This window comes from Physella acuta, unplaced genomic scaffold, assembly GCF_028476545.2.
Source record: "Physella acuta isolate Inbredline_101_S28 unplaced genomic scaffold, ASM2847654v3 ptg000794l, whole genome shotgun sequence".
Lineage (NCBI taxonomy): Eukaryota > Metazoa > Mollusca > Gastropoda > Physidae > Physella > Physella acuta.
The window spans coordinates 314,487-329,264 of NW_026732312.1; the positions used below are offsets into that span (position 1 = coordinate 314,487).

General features: G+C 39.2%; 1 protein-coding gene and 1 non-coding gene across 3 annotated transcripts; one reads left to right on the forward strand and one right to left on the reverse strand.

The window, feature by feature from the left end:
* Window positions 1-2,059: 2,059 nt before the first annotated feature.
* Window positions 2,060-13,906, reverse strand: LOC131951050 (coiled-coil domain-containing protein 63). Of its 2 annotated transcripts, XM_059313318.1 has the most exons (13): window positions 13,783-13,906; window positions 13,099-13,218; window positions 12,553-12,764; window positions 11,642-11,831; window positions 10,677-10,793; window positions 10,252-10,433; window positions 9,216-9,406; window positions 8,109-8,252; window positions 6,957-7,084; window positions 6,274-6,380; window positions 5,621-5,765; window positions 5,235-5,353; window positions 2,060-2,604 (listed from the first exon to the last, which is right to left on the reverse strand). In XM_059313318.1, the coding sequence occupies exons 3-13, from the start codon at window positions 12,735-12,737 to the stop codon at window positions 2,445-2,447; spliced, it is 1,668 nt and encodes a 555-aa protein (XP_059169301.1). In that variant the 5' UTR covers window positions 12,738-12,764; window positions 13,099-13,218; window positions 13,783-13,906; the 3' UTR covers window positions 2,060-2,444. The 2 variants fall into 2 exon arrangements, with proteins under 2 accessions (XP_059169301.1, XP_059169302.1); XM_059313319.1 differs by lacking the exon at window positions 13,099-13,218.
* On the forward strand, window positions 9,734-9,806 carry Trnat-ugu (transfer RNA threonine (anticodon UGU)). Its single transcript has one exon. It is a non-coding gene; the product is annotated as a tRNA-Thr (tRNA).
* Window positions 13,907-14,778: the final 872 nt, after the last annotated feature.

Consider the following 14,778-nt stretch of genomic DNA (forward strand, 5'->3'; position numbering starts at 1 on the left):
TTTCTCTCTGGTCTCTCTCTCAGCCTCTCTAGCCATTTCTCTCTGGTCTCTCTCCCAGCCTCTCTAGCCATTTCCTCTGGTCTCTCTCTCTCAGCCTCTCTAGCCATTTCTCTCTGGTCTCTCTCCCAGCCTCTCTAGCCATTTCCCTCTGGTCTCTCTCCCAGCCTCTAGCCATTTCCATCTGGTCTCTCTCCCAGCCTCTCTAGCCTCTCTAGCCATTTCCATCTGGTCTCTCTCCCAGCCTCTCTAGCCTCTCTAGCCATTTCCCTCTGGTCTCTCTCCCAGCCTCTCTAGCCTCTCTAGCCATTTCCCTCTGGTCTCTCTCCCAGCCTCTCTAGCCATTTCCCTCTGGTCTCTCTCCCAGTCTCTCTAGCCATTTCCCTCTGGTCTCTCCCAGCCTCTCTAGCCATTTCCCTCTGGTCTATCTCCCAGCCTCTCTGGGTATTTCCCTCCTTCCTTCTTGTCCCTGTGGTTTTGTATCCTCTTTCATTGCAGTACAAAATAAAGATCCTATTTGTGAAGTCTCTAGGCCGTGATACACAAGATATATATTCTACCTACTTGCCTGTATCATACAAAGATCATCTTTGTGAAGTGAATTCTCTAGACCAGAGTACGCAAGATATATCTCCTACCTACTTTTGTAAAGAAGAAGAACGGCGTTTAATTCGCGTAAGGGAAGAAGACGTCATACCGACCGCTGGGTGGGGGGGGGGGGGGCGTAGATGTCGCCACTAGTCTTTGTAATCTGCTGGGATCTGCAGAAATACGGCGACCAACGAAGTGTGTAAAAATAAACCGTTCCACTTGAAGAGTTATGTAAGAAGCCAAGGTTAAATTATGTGGAGTTTTATTTTGTGACAGCAATTACTAAGTGTCCTCGTTGGTCGATATTTCGACCTTATATCGTCGTGAGGTTAGCAAATTTAAAAACAATTTTTAAAGTGCTTACATCTTTTGTTCAGCTTTTATTTCCACGAAACCAGGTGATTGAAGGAACGGTGATTAAGAAATACCAGATCAGACAATGGAGGATTGGTGGAGCAACTTCCTGGTTATAGCTCTGTGTGGCTGTTTGACGGGGGGGGGGGGGTGATCTCCTGTGGTTGTCTAATTGTGTGCTAAATGTGGGTTCTTGCGTGGTTGTCTGGGTGCTAATTGTGGGTTCTTGTGTGGTTGTCTGGGTGCTAATTGTGGGTTCTTGTGTGGTTGTCTGGGTGCTAATTGTGGGTTCTTGTGTGGTTGTCTGGGTGCTAATTGTGGATTCTTGTGTGGTTGTCTGGGTGCTAATTGTGGGTTCTTGTGTGGTTGTTTGGATGCTAATTGTCTGGCTCGGTTGTGGGTTATTGTATGATTGTCTAGGGGTCGGCGTGGTCGAGTCGGTAGAGCTCATGGCTGCTTAATCGAAAAGTCTCGAGTTCGAACCCTCAAGCAGGTGAGGCTTGACACCTGGGGACTGCAACTCTTCTAGGAGAGACAACGGTGGGCTACTGTGTGGTTGTGGGACTGTGTGGTTATGAGACTGTGTGGTTGTGGGACTGTGTGGTTGTGATACTGTGTGGTCGTAAGTTTTATTCACTGTCCATGTAAAAATATATCGCCAATACAACCTGTGAGCAATACAACCTGTGGCCAGTACAACCTGTGGCCAGTACTACATGTGAGCAGTACAATGCAGCTGTCCTACAATACAACCTGTGAGCAATACAACCTGTGGCCAGTGCGACCTGTGGCCAGTACTACATGTGAGCAGTACAATGCAGCTGTCCTACAATACAACCTACACCAGGTCCCATGGACCGGAAATTGCTTGGACTTAACAGATGACGACGAACGTTTGAACACGGAATATTGCCTCTAGCCCCGCCATTTTCCTGCCTGTAACGGCCCCACTTTACCAGTTCAATCGCACAAAAAATGTTCCCGATCAGAACCAATCAATATATTTAGTACGTTCTAGCAATGATCGATCGTAAAATCCCCTTTCCAACATTTTTTTAGTGTCCTCCATTTATAAGTATGAATAAATAAACGGAAAATAATTAATATTTATGTGTAAATGATTTATTATCAAAGAAAAAAACCCTATATAAAACATTCCTGAAATATAAAAAAAACATTAGCGTTTGTGGATTTAAAAAGACATTTGAATAACAAAATGTATTTTTTACGACTGTGTGGTGACATGTGTGTGTGTGTGTATGTGTATATGAGTGTTGTGGTGTGGGCAATGCACTTTCGGCTGACTGTATGTGTGAATAAGTCAGGTGGTGATTTAGAATTTTTTTGTGTCGCACATTTTTCTTAGCTGCACATTTTGAAACATCTCTGTACTTCTATCTTGCAATGAAAGATGTGCGTGTAAAATCTTTAGATCTGTAGGCATGACCTTTTGTGTTTTACTTTTATATGAAAACGTGGATGAGTCGTCCGGTATGACGTCACTACTTGTGGATCCAGGGTAGATCGTGGTAGCTCTTTTCGGCGACATTCTTAGACGAGCCGCTCTTCTTGTCCAACATTGACTTGACCACGATGTCCCGAGCCTCCTCGTGGGTGAGCAGGCCGACGTTTTTCACCTCCTCCACGTCCTCTTTATCTTTTCTAGAACAACAGCAGCACGTAATTTAACGTTAACACCTCATTCAAATCTAGAACAACAGCAGCACATAATTTAACGTTAACACCTCATTCACATCTAGAACAACAGCAGCACATGGTTTAACGTTAACACATCATTTAAACCTAGAACAACAGCAGCACATGATTTAACGTTAATGCCTCATACAAATCTAGAACAACACACACATAATTTAACGTTAACACCTCATTCAAATCTAGAACAACAACAGCACATAATTTAACGTTAACACATCATTCAAATCTAGAACAACAACACACACATAATTTAACGTTAACACCACATTCAAATCTAGAACAACAGCAGCACATGGTTTAACGTTAACACCACATTCAAATCTAGAACAACAGCAGCACATCATTTAACGTTAACGCCTCATTCAAATCTAGAACAACAGCAGCACATGGTTTAACGTTAACACCTCATACAAATCTAGAACAACAACAGCACATAATTTAACGTTAACACATCATTCAAATCTAGAACAACAACACACACATAATTTAACGTTAACACCACATTCAAATCTAGAACAACAGCAGCACATGGTTTAACGTTAACACCACATTCAAATCTAGAACAACAGCAGCACATCATTTAACGTTAACACCACATTCAAATCTAGAACAACAGAACAACAGCATCACAAATATAACATTAACACCTCATTCAAATCTAGAACAACAGAACAACAGCAGTACATAATTTAACGTTAACACCACATTCAAATCTAGATCTAGAACAACAACAGCACATAATTTAACGTTAACACCTCATTCAAATCTAGAACAACAGCAGCACATAATTTAACATTAACACCACATTCAAATCTAGAACAACAGCAGCACATAATTTAACGTTAACACCTCATTCAAATCTAGAACAACAGAACAACAGCAGCACATAATTTAACATTAACACCACATTCAAATCTAGAACAACAGCAGCACATAATTTAACGTTAACATCTCATTCAAATCTAGAACAACAGCAGCACATAATTTAACATTAACATCTCATTCAAATCTAGAACAACAGAACAACAGCAGCACATAATTTAACGTTAACATCTCATTCAAATCTAGAACAACAGCAGCACATAATTTAACGTTAACATCTCATTCAAATCTAGAACAACAGCAGCACATAATTTAACATTAACACCTCATTCAAATCTAGAACAACAGCAGCACATAATTTAACGTTAACACCTCATTCAAATCTAGAACAACAGCAGCACATAATTTAACATTAACACCACATTCAAATCTAGAACAACAGCAGCACAAATTTAACGTTAACACCTCATTCAAATCTAGAACAACAGCAGCACATAATTTAACGTTAACATCTCATTCAAATCTAGAACAACAGCAGCACATAATTTCACGTTAACACCTCATTCAAATCTAGAACAACAGCAACAACACACACATAATTTAACGTAAACACCTCATTCAAATCTAGAACAACAGCAGCACATAATTTAACGTTAACACCTCATTCAAATCTAGAACAACAGCACACACATAATTTAACATTAACACCACATTCAAATCTAGAACAACAGCAGCACATAATTTAACGTTAACACAACATTCAAATCTAGAACAACAGCAGCACATAATTTAACGTTAACACCACATTCAAATCTAGAACAACAGCAGCATATAATTTAACGTTAACACCTCATTCAGATCTAGAACAACAGCAGCACATAATTTAACAGTAACACTACATTCAAATCTAGAACAACAACACACACATAATTTAACATTAACACATCATTCAAATCTAGAACAACAAAACAACACACACACAATTTAACATTAACATATCATTTAAACTCTAAAGACACCATAGGTATATAGTGAAGATACAGTGACACATTTGGAGATAATAGGTTCTTCCCCTTTACACCATACTACGTTTAATTTTAATTATTTACTAAAAAAAATGTATTGAAGCCGAGGACTAGACTGTGCTGTTAATTGTGTTAACACAGTGAACGAACAGATTCGAGAGTTTAACATTTTTCAAAAACAATTTACATGTTTGTTACTTTGGTAATTAAAAGATAATTATGCCAATCAATTCCGTTGAATACTAGCTCTGTATAGTTCTTAGTGTAAGGGGGTTGTTCTAAATGTCGAAAAGGTCGATAACGTTACTGAAAAGCGGCTTAAAAAATTTAAATAATTAAAATAATTAAAATTTAAAAGTACGACTGAAAACCTCGCCCCTAGTTTACCTAAGTTTATTTCTCAAAATCCCAGTTTTTACACGTAAACTCAGCTTAAATAAATAAACAATAGCATAATAATACTTTTCACTTTAATGTTTTAAAATATTTCTATATGATTAAAAAGAATAATCATATATAAATTCCTCAAACTAGACATATTGTATAGGCCGAAATCTTGCTTCGTAAATAATTTCCACTTAAACAAACAATTTAAATGGAAGATAGGTGTGCAAGAAAAATATACCTCGAGAGAAGAAACTGCTTACTGTGGATAATGCGAGATAACTAAGTTTAAAGTACAACTGTATCATCACCACGGCGCGAGGTATCTAAGCACACGATACTTACATGAGGTTCGATGGGATGATTCTGGGCGGGGCGTGGGGCCCTATACGGAATGATGGGATGCGTGTAATCATCTTTTCATCCGGTGTGACGTCAGGCTTACCCCTGATGACCGCCCTTGTCTGGTTAGAGAGAAAGCAAGAGTTACGTAACTTTGACATCAATGACGATAATGCGAATCTGTATTATGTGTTTGTGTGTGCGTAAACTCTGATATATATATATATATATATATATATATATATATATATATATATATATATATATATATATATATATATATATATATATATATATATATATATATATATATATGTATATATACCATAATACAACCACTTCCATCAACTTTCCACCCACTCCACCAAGTTAACACAAACTCAACTTACCGACAACTCCACCATATAATAATCCTTCATTTGGTCAGCAAGTTCCTTTTCAATAGCTGTCATGACACCAAGCAGGTTCCTGTCTTTGATGGAGCCATCTTTCTCAATGTAGTCACCCAATGCCACCTTCTCCAACTTGATCATACTGCACACAACACAGCATCCATTTTTTTTTATCTAAAGCTCGTAAGTCATCGACCATTCAACACATTCACTCATATACCTCCATCACCCAATAGACCGTAGAAAAAACAGAATTGAACTAAAGCCTTTGTGTCGTCACCCAATCTATTCGTATTTTTTAAAATCAATAATTCTAATAAAGTTGACGCTGTTTCCCCTTTAAAAGTTATGTCGTGTATGTTATTGTTATGGTTATTGATCTCTGTCATTAGATATATAACAAAAATAGCATACGCATTGCAGATTTTTAGATCACTACAGCACTATATGAAAGAACAATAGTCTTAAGCAATAAGCCTGACAGAGATGTGTAGATCACTACCGAACTATGTGAAAGAACAATAGTCAGATGCTAATAATGAAAGATTTTGAGAGTATAAATTAAAGGTCATTATCAAATAGAGGTCGTTAGGTCATTAGCAAACAAAGGTCATGTGGTTGATCGCACCAAGGTCAGCATGTGAACGTACTTGATAATATTCTGAATGTAGCCCGTAAACTCATCCACCGTTTTACTCTGGTCGGCTAGACGTTTCTGACACGCCTCACTCTTCAGTTTGTAGGACTCAATCCGGGCCTGGGGGGTGAGAGGTGGGTGAAATGAGGGGTAGGGGTGTCTGTGACGGCTGGGGGTGAGAGGTGGGTGAAATGAGGGGTAGGGGTGTCTGTGTCGGTGAGGGTGTACGGTGTGTGCGTGTGTATGTTTGTCTGAGCGTGTATGTGTGGGTGTGTATGTGAATATAGGTGTGGTTCTGCATGTGTGTGTTTGTGTCATTGTGTGTCTGTGTGAGCGTGTGTGTATGGGTGTGTATGTGTATATAGGTGTGGCACTGCATGTGTGTGTTTGTGTCATTGTGTGTCTGTGTGAGCGTGTGTGTATGGGTGTGTATGTGTATATAGGTGTGGCACTGCATGTGTGTGTTTGTGTCATTGTGTGTCAAGCTAAGTATCTTTGTATGTGGGTCTGTGTGCGGCCTTTGTGTATGTGTGTGTTTGTTTGTAACAGGGGGTATTTGTGTGTGGATGTGTGTGTGTGTGTTTCTGTCTTATTGTATGTTCAGAGTGCATATACACATTCGTACGTTTACAGTGACATACACATACACATACCAGCCCTCCCCCCCCCCCCCCCCACTGTCACACCTGTAGTTACCTGTGTCTCCAGGTTGTTGACCGCCGTGTCTGCCAAAGTTTCCAGATTGTTCTCCTCCATGCTAACATTTTCGTTTCGTAAATCGCGAATTTTCGATCGGAGGCGTTCGTTCTCATCAAGGATCTCTCCTAAAATCATCAAGGTCACAACAGTCATTAATAAGGTCATCAAGGTCACAACAGTCATTAATAAAGTCATCAAGGTCACAACAGTCATTAATAAAGTCATCAATACTAACATCTATACCGTCATTAATAGTGTCATCAGCATCGACATCTATAATGACATCAATATTGTTATCGATATTCACAAGTATAATTACATTAATAATGAAATAAAAATGATATTTGAAATAATATTATAACGATATCAACAACGTCATCAATAATTTCATCAACAACGTCATCAATAATTTCATCAACAACGTCATCAATAATTTCATCAACAACGTCATCAATAATTTCATCAACAATGTCATCAATAATTGCATCAATAATGTCATCAATAATTGCATCAATAATATCACCATTAATTGTAAGCCTAACAATGCTGACATAAATAACGATAACAGCCACCCTAGAACATGCTGATATCGTAGAGCATTGTGAAAGAAATAAACATGTCGTAACTTTGAATCGACGACAGTGTAGCGAAGACCCAGATTTGACACGGTGACATCAAAATAAAATCACATGACCTACTTATTCAGCTCGTGATAACGAACAACCAAAATTATTTAAAATTAAATTGTTTCTTTAAAAAAACAGTTTAAGATTTGTGTTTTAAACAAATAGAGAATGAACTTTTTAAAGTTCAAAGGTTAAGACAACTGGTTCTTCGCCACACACCACCGTAGACCTAGACTGGAAGTTCAAGGACACAACACATCACACAACAAAGGGTCAGTGGCGTAGCGAGGTAGGGTGTCACCCGGTGCGGCACTTAATGGTGTCACCCCCTCAAATGTTTGATTTGCACCCCCCCCCCTCAAGTTTTCGATTTGCACCCCCCCCCCCCTAAAGTTTTTTTCTATATATTTTACTATTTTTTGCCTTGGTGTCCCCCACTAAATGGCGTCACCCGGTGCGGTCCGCACCCCCCGCCCCCCCCCCCTCGCTACGCCTCTGCAAAGGGTCAAGGTCAGCGACTGACCTATCCCGAGGAAGGTGCTGAAGTTGTCCTCCTCCGCCTCGATGAAATCCTCCACGATCTGGTTGATGTCGTCCTTCCCCGTCGCCTCCTTGATGGTGTCGAAGGCCTGGGTGAAGTTGTCTTTCTTGCTCAACATTTCCGTCACTGCGGGGGTCGGTTAGATGACGTCAGCGGCCTGTCTACACGTTACGTCACGCACAGGCAGGCAGCTGACGTGCGATAATTACAGATCAGACCGGAGCCCCCTCACCCTCTCGCATACAAAAGAGTTATGGGTGGTGCTGAAAGGGCGCAGCGATCACAAAATTATCAGTGGTTGCTGTAGGGGCGTGCTGACCACATACAAGAGAGTTATGGATGGTGCTATTTGGGCGTGCTAATCACATACAAGAGAGTTAAGGGTGGTGGTGTATGTGCGTGCTTATCACATACATGAGTTATGGGTGGTACTGTATGTGCGTGCTGACCACATACATGAGTTATGGGTGGTGCTGTATGTGCCTGCTAATCACATACAAGAGAGTTATGTGTGGTGCTGTATGTGCGTGCTAATCACATACAAGTGAGTTATGTGTAGTGCTATTTGGGCGTGCTAATCACATACATGAGTTATGGGTGGTGCTGTAATTGCGTGCTAATCACATACATGAGTTATGGGTGGTGCTGTATGTGCGTGCTGACCACATACAAGAGTTATGTGTGGTGCTGTATGTGCGTGCTGACCACATACAAGAGAGTTATGTGTGGTTCTATATGGGCGTGCTAATCACATACAAGAGAGTTATGTGTGGTTCTATATGGGCGTGCTGATCACATACAAGAGAGTTATGTGTGGTGTGCACAAAGGAGTAGTGCTGGGTGTTGACGAATGGTCTGTCCATACACTTATACAGTAATTGTTACATTAAATTTCACAAGCGATTGTTACAGTATCAAGTCACGGTATGCAGTCAGCCTATACCTCTTACAATATATTGTCACATTATATTATCACAGTATATAGTTAATGTATATAGTTAAAGGATAGTCACAAGTGACAAGATATTGTTACGGGATAGTCACCGAGGGATATTGTTAGGGAGACTGTTACGGGAGATTGTTACAAACCATCTTTCAACTCCTTCTCTCGCTTCATGTGCAGGTATTTCGTGATGTCTTTGTGCTTGGTCCTCATGAAGTTCTCCATTTTCTTGTCGTCATTGATCGACAGGCTAATGTTCAACAGCTCGCGCTCGTATTGATCCTTGACCTTTGCCAGGTGCTCCCTGACCTTGATCTTCGTGCCTTCCGCACGGTCTCTGAAAAAGTCCTGATGCATACAATTTTAATTGTTTACAAATTCCTTTTTAGAATGATATAGTGTAATGAACCGTTTCACGAAAATTCCTGATGCATACAATATTATTAACAAATATATTTTAAAACAAGGAAATATACTCTGCTAAAAATTATTCTGATTCATATAACCAGTTGTTTTTTTTTTTACTTTTTTTATCCTTAAGTTACACTATTCAAGGGAATGTAGCCATTGACTAAAGCTCATTTTTAAAATTTTATAGCGTTATCTCCCCTGTAAACGAAAGGTCCGTTACATAATCTTATATTCTGTAGCCGGTTTATGTGTGGCCTTCATAGCTCAGTGGCTAGAGCACTGGTCTTGTAAACCAGGGGTCGTGAGTTCAATCCTCACTGGAGGCTCTTTGAATTTTTGTTTGTCATATTTTGAAAAAAAAAAAACAACTTTATAAAACCCTGGTGTAGATCTATATTTCAACGTATGAAATCCGAATTATTGTCTTGTTATTAGTTAAAAACAGCCTTCTCTAAGTGAAAGTGTTTAATTTTATTTTCATGTTACGCCACTGCTGATTTTTTTTTTTTTTACATTGTGTTCAGTGTCTAATGCTTTGAAAACACCCGGACAATATAACTGTACTTATGTCTTAGAATTTAAAAATCAGCGATAAACACGGACTATCCAACTGGCCATTGGTCATTAGAATTTAAAACCAGCAAAAACCTCAAATAACCCACCTGTCCATTGGTCATTAGAATTTAAAACCAGCAAAAACCTCAAATAACCCACCTGTCCATCGGTCATTTGAATTTAAAATCAGCGAAAAGCCCGGATAACCCAACTGACCTCTGCTCATAAATCTCGGCCGTCTCGTTCATGGTGGTCGTGACGGCTTTGTTGAGTTCCTCCAGTTTCTTGACCAGCTTCGTCTCCTCGTTCATGAACTTGTCCCGTAGGAAAATGGCGCTGTCTATCTTATCCTGCAGTTCCTTGTTCTTGTACAGCTGGCTGTGGTACTTGCCGCTTGCCTGGGGATGTGTTGGTTTATTTCATCCATGGGGGTTTGTGGGGGGAGGGGGGACGGGGAAGTTGATAGAAACAAACAACAATTAGTGTGGGGATGACTTGACCTGATGATGTCTCACTGTGAAAGGACCTGATGATGTCTCACTATGACCTGATGTGATGATATCTCACTATGAAATGACCTGATGATGTCTCACTGTGACCTGATGATGCCTCACTACGAAACGATGTGCTCCTTCACTCACCCACTCAATCCTTCTCTCCATCTTCATTTTGTCCGGCAGCCTGAACTTGGAGTTCTCTATGGCGTTCTGTGTCACCGCCTTCTTCTGCTCCCATTTGTTGGCGTCCAACTGGCGGACCTGGACAGAAATAATGAGTTGGTGTACATAGATGGACAGGTTTAACAATTGGTGTACATAGATGGACAGGTTTAACAATTGGTGTACAAAGATGGACAGGTTTAACAATTGGTGTACATAGATGAGACTGGTCTCACAGTTGGTGTACGTAGGTGAGGGTGGTCCCACAATTGGTGTACATAGGTGAGGGTGGTCCCACAATTGGTGTACACAGGTGAGGGTGGTCCCCCAATTGGTGTACATAGGTGAGGGTGGTCCCACAATTGGTGTACATAGGTGAGGGTGGTCCCACAATTGGTGTACATAGCTGAGGGTGTTCCCACAATTGGTGTACATAGATGGACAGGTTTAACATTAGGTGTACATAGATGGACAGGTTTAACAATTGGTGTACATAGGTGAGGGTGGTCCCACAATTGGTGTACATAGGTGAGACTGGTCTAACAGTTGGTGTGGCCTACATAGGTACGAGGGGACGGAGTGGTCTAGCGGTAGAGACCTGGACTGCTAACCCGTAAATCTCGAGTTCGAATCCGGGTTCAAGTCAGTAGACAGTCCCTGAGTCCACCCAACTCTGATGGGTACCCAACACATGTTAGGGAAAAACATAGTGCTGACCAAACTATCTCTTCACGTGCCGAGGTCACAGAAATAAGTGAACTCTACTTCACTTGCCTTATAGACCGTCAGGTTTGAAAAAGGGAACTTAACTTTTTTTTACATAGGTACGGCTGGTGTCCATTTGTGTACACAGGAAATGTGAATTGTACAACCATGCTTGTCCACTTGACCAAAGCCCGACCCCCTGCGTACCTTACCTCTCCCACCATGTCCTGACCCAGACCTACCTCGGTATCTAGAACGTTCGTGCTTTCAATCTCTTTAGCGAGCAGACGCCTCACATCGTCTGTGGTGCTAACCAGGTCCCGCACGACGCACTCCTCCTTCTTGTACTTGTTCTCTATGGCCTCGGACTGCGTGGCGATGTAGTTGTCCAGCTCCACGTCACGCTCCAGTTCCAGAATTTGCAGCGAGCGCCTGAAACAGGTAAGGTGTTTACTTCTTCATGTCTTTAAATTTAGCCTAACCGATGTTAGATACATTGAGGACTCCTAGACCCATGGTCTGATGTAAAGGTTCACACTTTGACCGAACAAATTCAAACAGTTCACATCTCAATCCGTCACCGTGCTCAAAACTACCAGAAATCAAACGTGTACTTTTCTATTTATTATCGGAATTGTGAAAAACGTATGTTATTTGTAAGTACTATGTACACCTTCTAAATTTGAATTTTAAAAATATCTATTAAATTAAATTAAATCCTTTGAAGAGCGAAAAATTTCTCTACTTTGAATTTAAATGTCACAAATTTTTTTTAGACTAAAATAAGCAGCATCCCTCACAATCAACACGATAAAAATAGCAACCGTCAAAAAAAAAAAAAAAAAAAAAAAAATCATCACTAGCAGCACAAAACAAACAGCAACCCTCACAATAAACACAAAAAATCGCCACAATCAGCAAAGAAACAAACAGCAATCACTAGCAGCACAAAACAAACAGCAACCCCCCACAATCAGCAAAAACAAACAGCAACCCTCACAATCAACACGAAACAAACAGCAACCCCAACAATCAACACAAAACAAACAGCAACCCCCACAATCAACACAAAACAAACAGCAACCCCCACAATCAACACAAAACAACCAGCAACCCCCACAATCAGCAGTGTGGCTGACGATTGACCCCTGACCTCTGCTTGCTAATCTCGTATCTCGTCCTCCTGGTGTACATGGACTTCTCCTTGTTGAAGATACGGATCTGACGCCGCATCTTAGCCTTGAGTTTCTCCTCCACTGCCATCTGCTCGCGCTGTTTCTGGAGCTCTATCAGCTCCGCCAGGTCAATCTCTTTAGACATGTCCTTGGCTTGAGACATTCCAATTGGCTAAACTGATCTTCGGCTCTGAAACGAGGCAAATAGTTATTAGCCGTTGTTACGGTGGGTTTTTACAGAATTTTTTTGGCGTTTTGGGAATGGGACATTTTGGTTTTCTGAGAATGTGGTTTGAAATATTATTTTTGGTTTGCTGTTAATAAAATTAAACAGGGTGAAATGTGGTGGGGGTGTTATTTAATAGATTAAAAGGTGTGATTATCTCAAACAAACAAAGAACTACCTAATCTTTTAAAAATTTAAGGATGGGGTGTGTGTGTGTGGAGGGGGGGGGGGTAGGGATCGTAAATGCTGAAAGAGAAAGGCAGCATAGGCATAGGCCCTGATTAATAGACGTCTTTACCTTCAAAAAGAAATGATATCGAATCTGTACGTAAATGATACGTAGTACGTATCTGCAGTGTACGGGTAATGGTCAAGGTGGGAGAGTCGGTCGATGACAACTTGTTATCTTATTTATAGCCTATATATATATATATATATATATATATATATATATATATATATATATATATATATATATATATATATATATATATATATATATATATATATATATATATATATATTATATATACAAATATATATTTATGTATATATATATATATATATATATATATATATATATATATATATATATATATATATATATATATATATATTATATATTATATATACAAATATATATTTATGTATATATATATATATATATATATATATATATATATATATATATATATATATATATATATATATATATATATATATATATATATATATATATATATATATATATATATATGTATATATAGAGAGAGATAGATCTATATATGTATAGGCTATATTTTATTTATTTATTTATTATAGCTTTATAGGTCTATATATAATGTATCTATTTTTATAAAATACTATTAATATTGGCATATTATATTGCCCTACCAACATTTTTATTCGAGCCTACTTAGAATGTTATTATACCACAATTATACCAATAACCGTAAAAGTATTAGATTTTAAAAATATGTACTTTTTTAAAGTTGTATCCACAGTACGGATTCAACAAACTGACACTGCTACTTGGTGGGGACCTTTAGTAGTAGGACACACGAAGAGGTCAAACGCGCTTGCAGTCTTGGCCAGCTATCATAACTCTCAAGTCGAGACAAATGGGCACTTCCGGTTCTCAGCATTTAGCCTGGGTGTTGTGTGGTGCGGCTGCTATAGTGTGCCCTTGTGTACGGAGTGTATGTAGACAGACACTTAGATTCTCTAGGTTTAATCAAGCATCTCAAACAAACGTAACTTAATAGTACCAGATCTATAAGCTTGACTTGAAATGTTTTCAGATGGTTGATGAAAAAAAGCTTCATTTCGCTGGAATTATAATTCTGTTCATTTGTTAGTTCTAAAGTCCCTTTCGAAATTTACTTTTCATGGGGCAGATGAAGAAGAGTTCACAGTTTCTGTAACCACTGTGATTAGCACTTTGCCCAGCCGCCTTTACTTTCCCTGAGTCAGGTACCCATGAGAGCTGGGTAGACTCAAGGTCGTCTCACAAACTCGAACCAGGAAATTACTTTGTTTCTTGTAGTTCTGGTAAATAGTTGAATGTTACTATTTCTTCTATTGATAGACAGTGTAAATGACAGTGGGGTACAGAAAAATGCAAGGTTTTTTTAAAGGGTGAAATCAGTATAAACCTTTGACGACGAAATTATTACATTGAAAGGCAATCAACAGGACTGACCAACTGCTGCTTAGCCGTAACTTTTGTAGGCTCATAGGGTGAGGTGTAGATCACTGTATGTGTAGTTAATATGTATGTTTATGTATTTATAGTTACAGATAAGATGCATTAGATATAAATAGATAGGTTGGAAGATAGATTATGCCACATAACTGATAACATAAAATTTTGGATTTATGACTGATGGCTACATTATTTCCTGATACTTGATATAACAACCTAAAATTAATGAAGCAACCTATTTCAGAATACACAAGGCAACAACTAAAATGGTAA

Excerpts from the sequence above, each read along its gene's own strand:
- LOC131951050 (XM_059313319.1), bottom strand. The coding sequence starts at position 12,737 with ATGTCTCAAGCCAAGGACATGTCTAAAGAGATTGACCTGGCGGAGCTG. Across the intron at positions 10,794-11,641 it reads CGAACGTTCTAGATACCGAG|GTCCGCCAGTTGGACGCCAA; the intron begins GTAGGTCTGGGT and ends ATTTCTGTCCAG. Across the intron at positions 8,253-9,215 it reads AGAGAAGGAGTTGAAAGATG|TGACGGAAATGTTGAGCAAG; the intron begins GTTTGTAACAAT and ends CGACCCCCGCAG.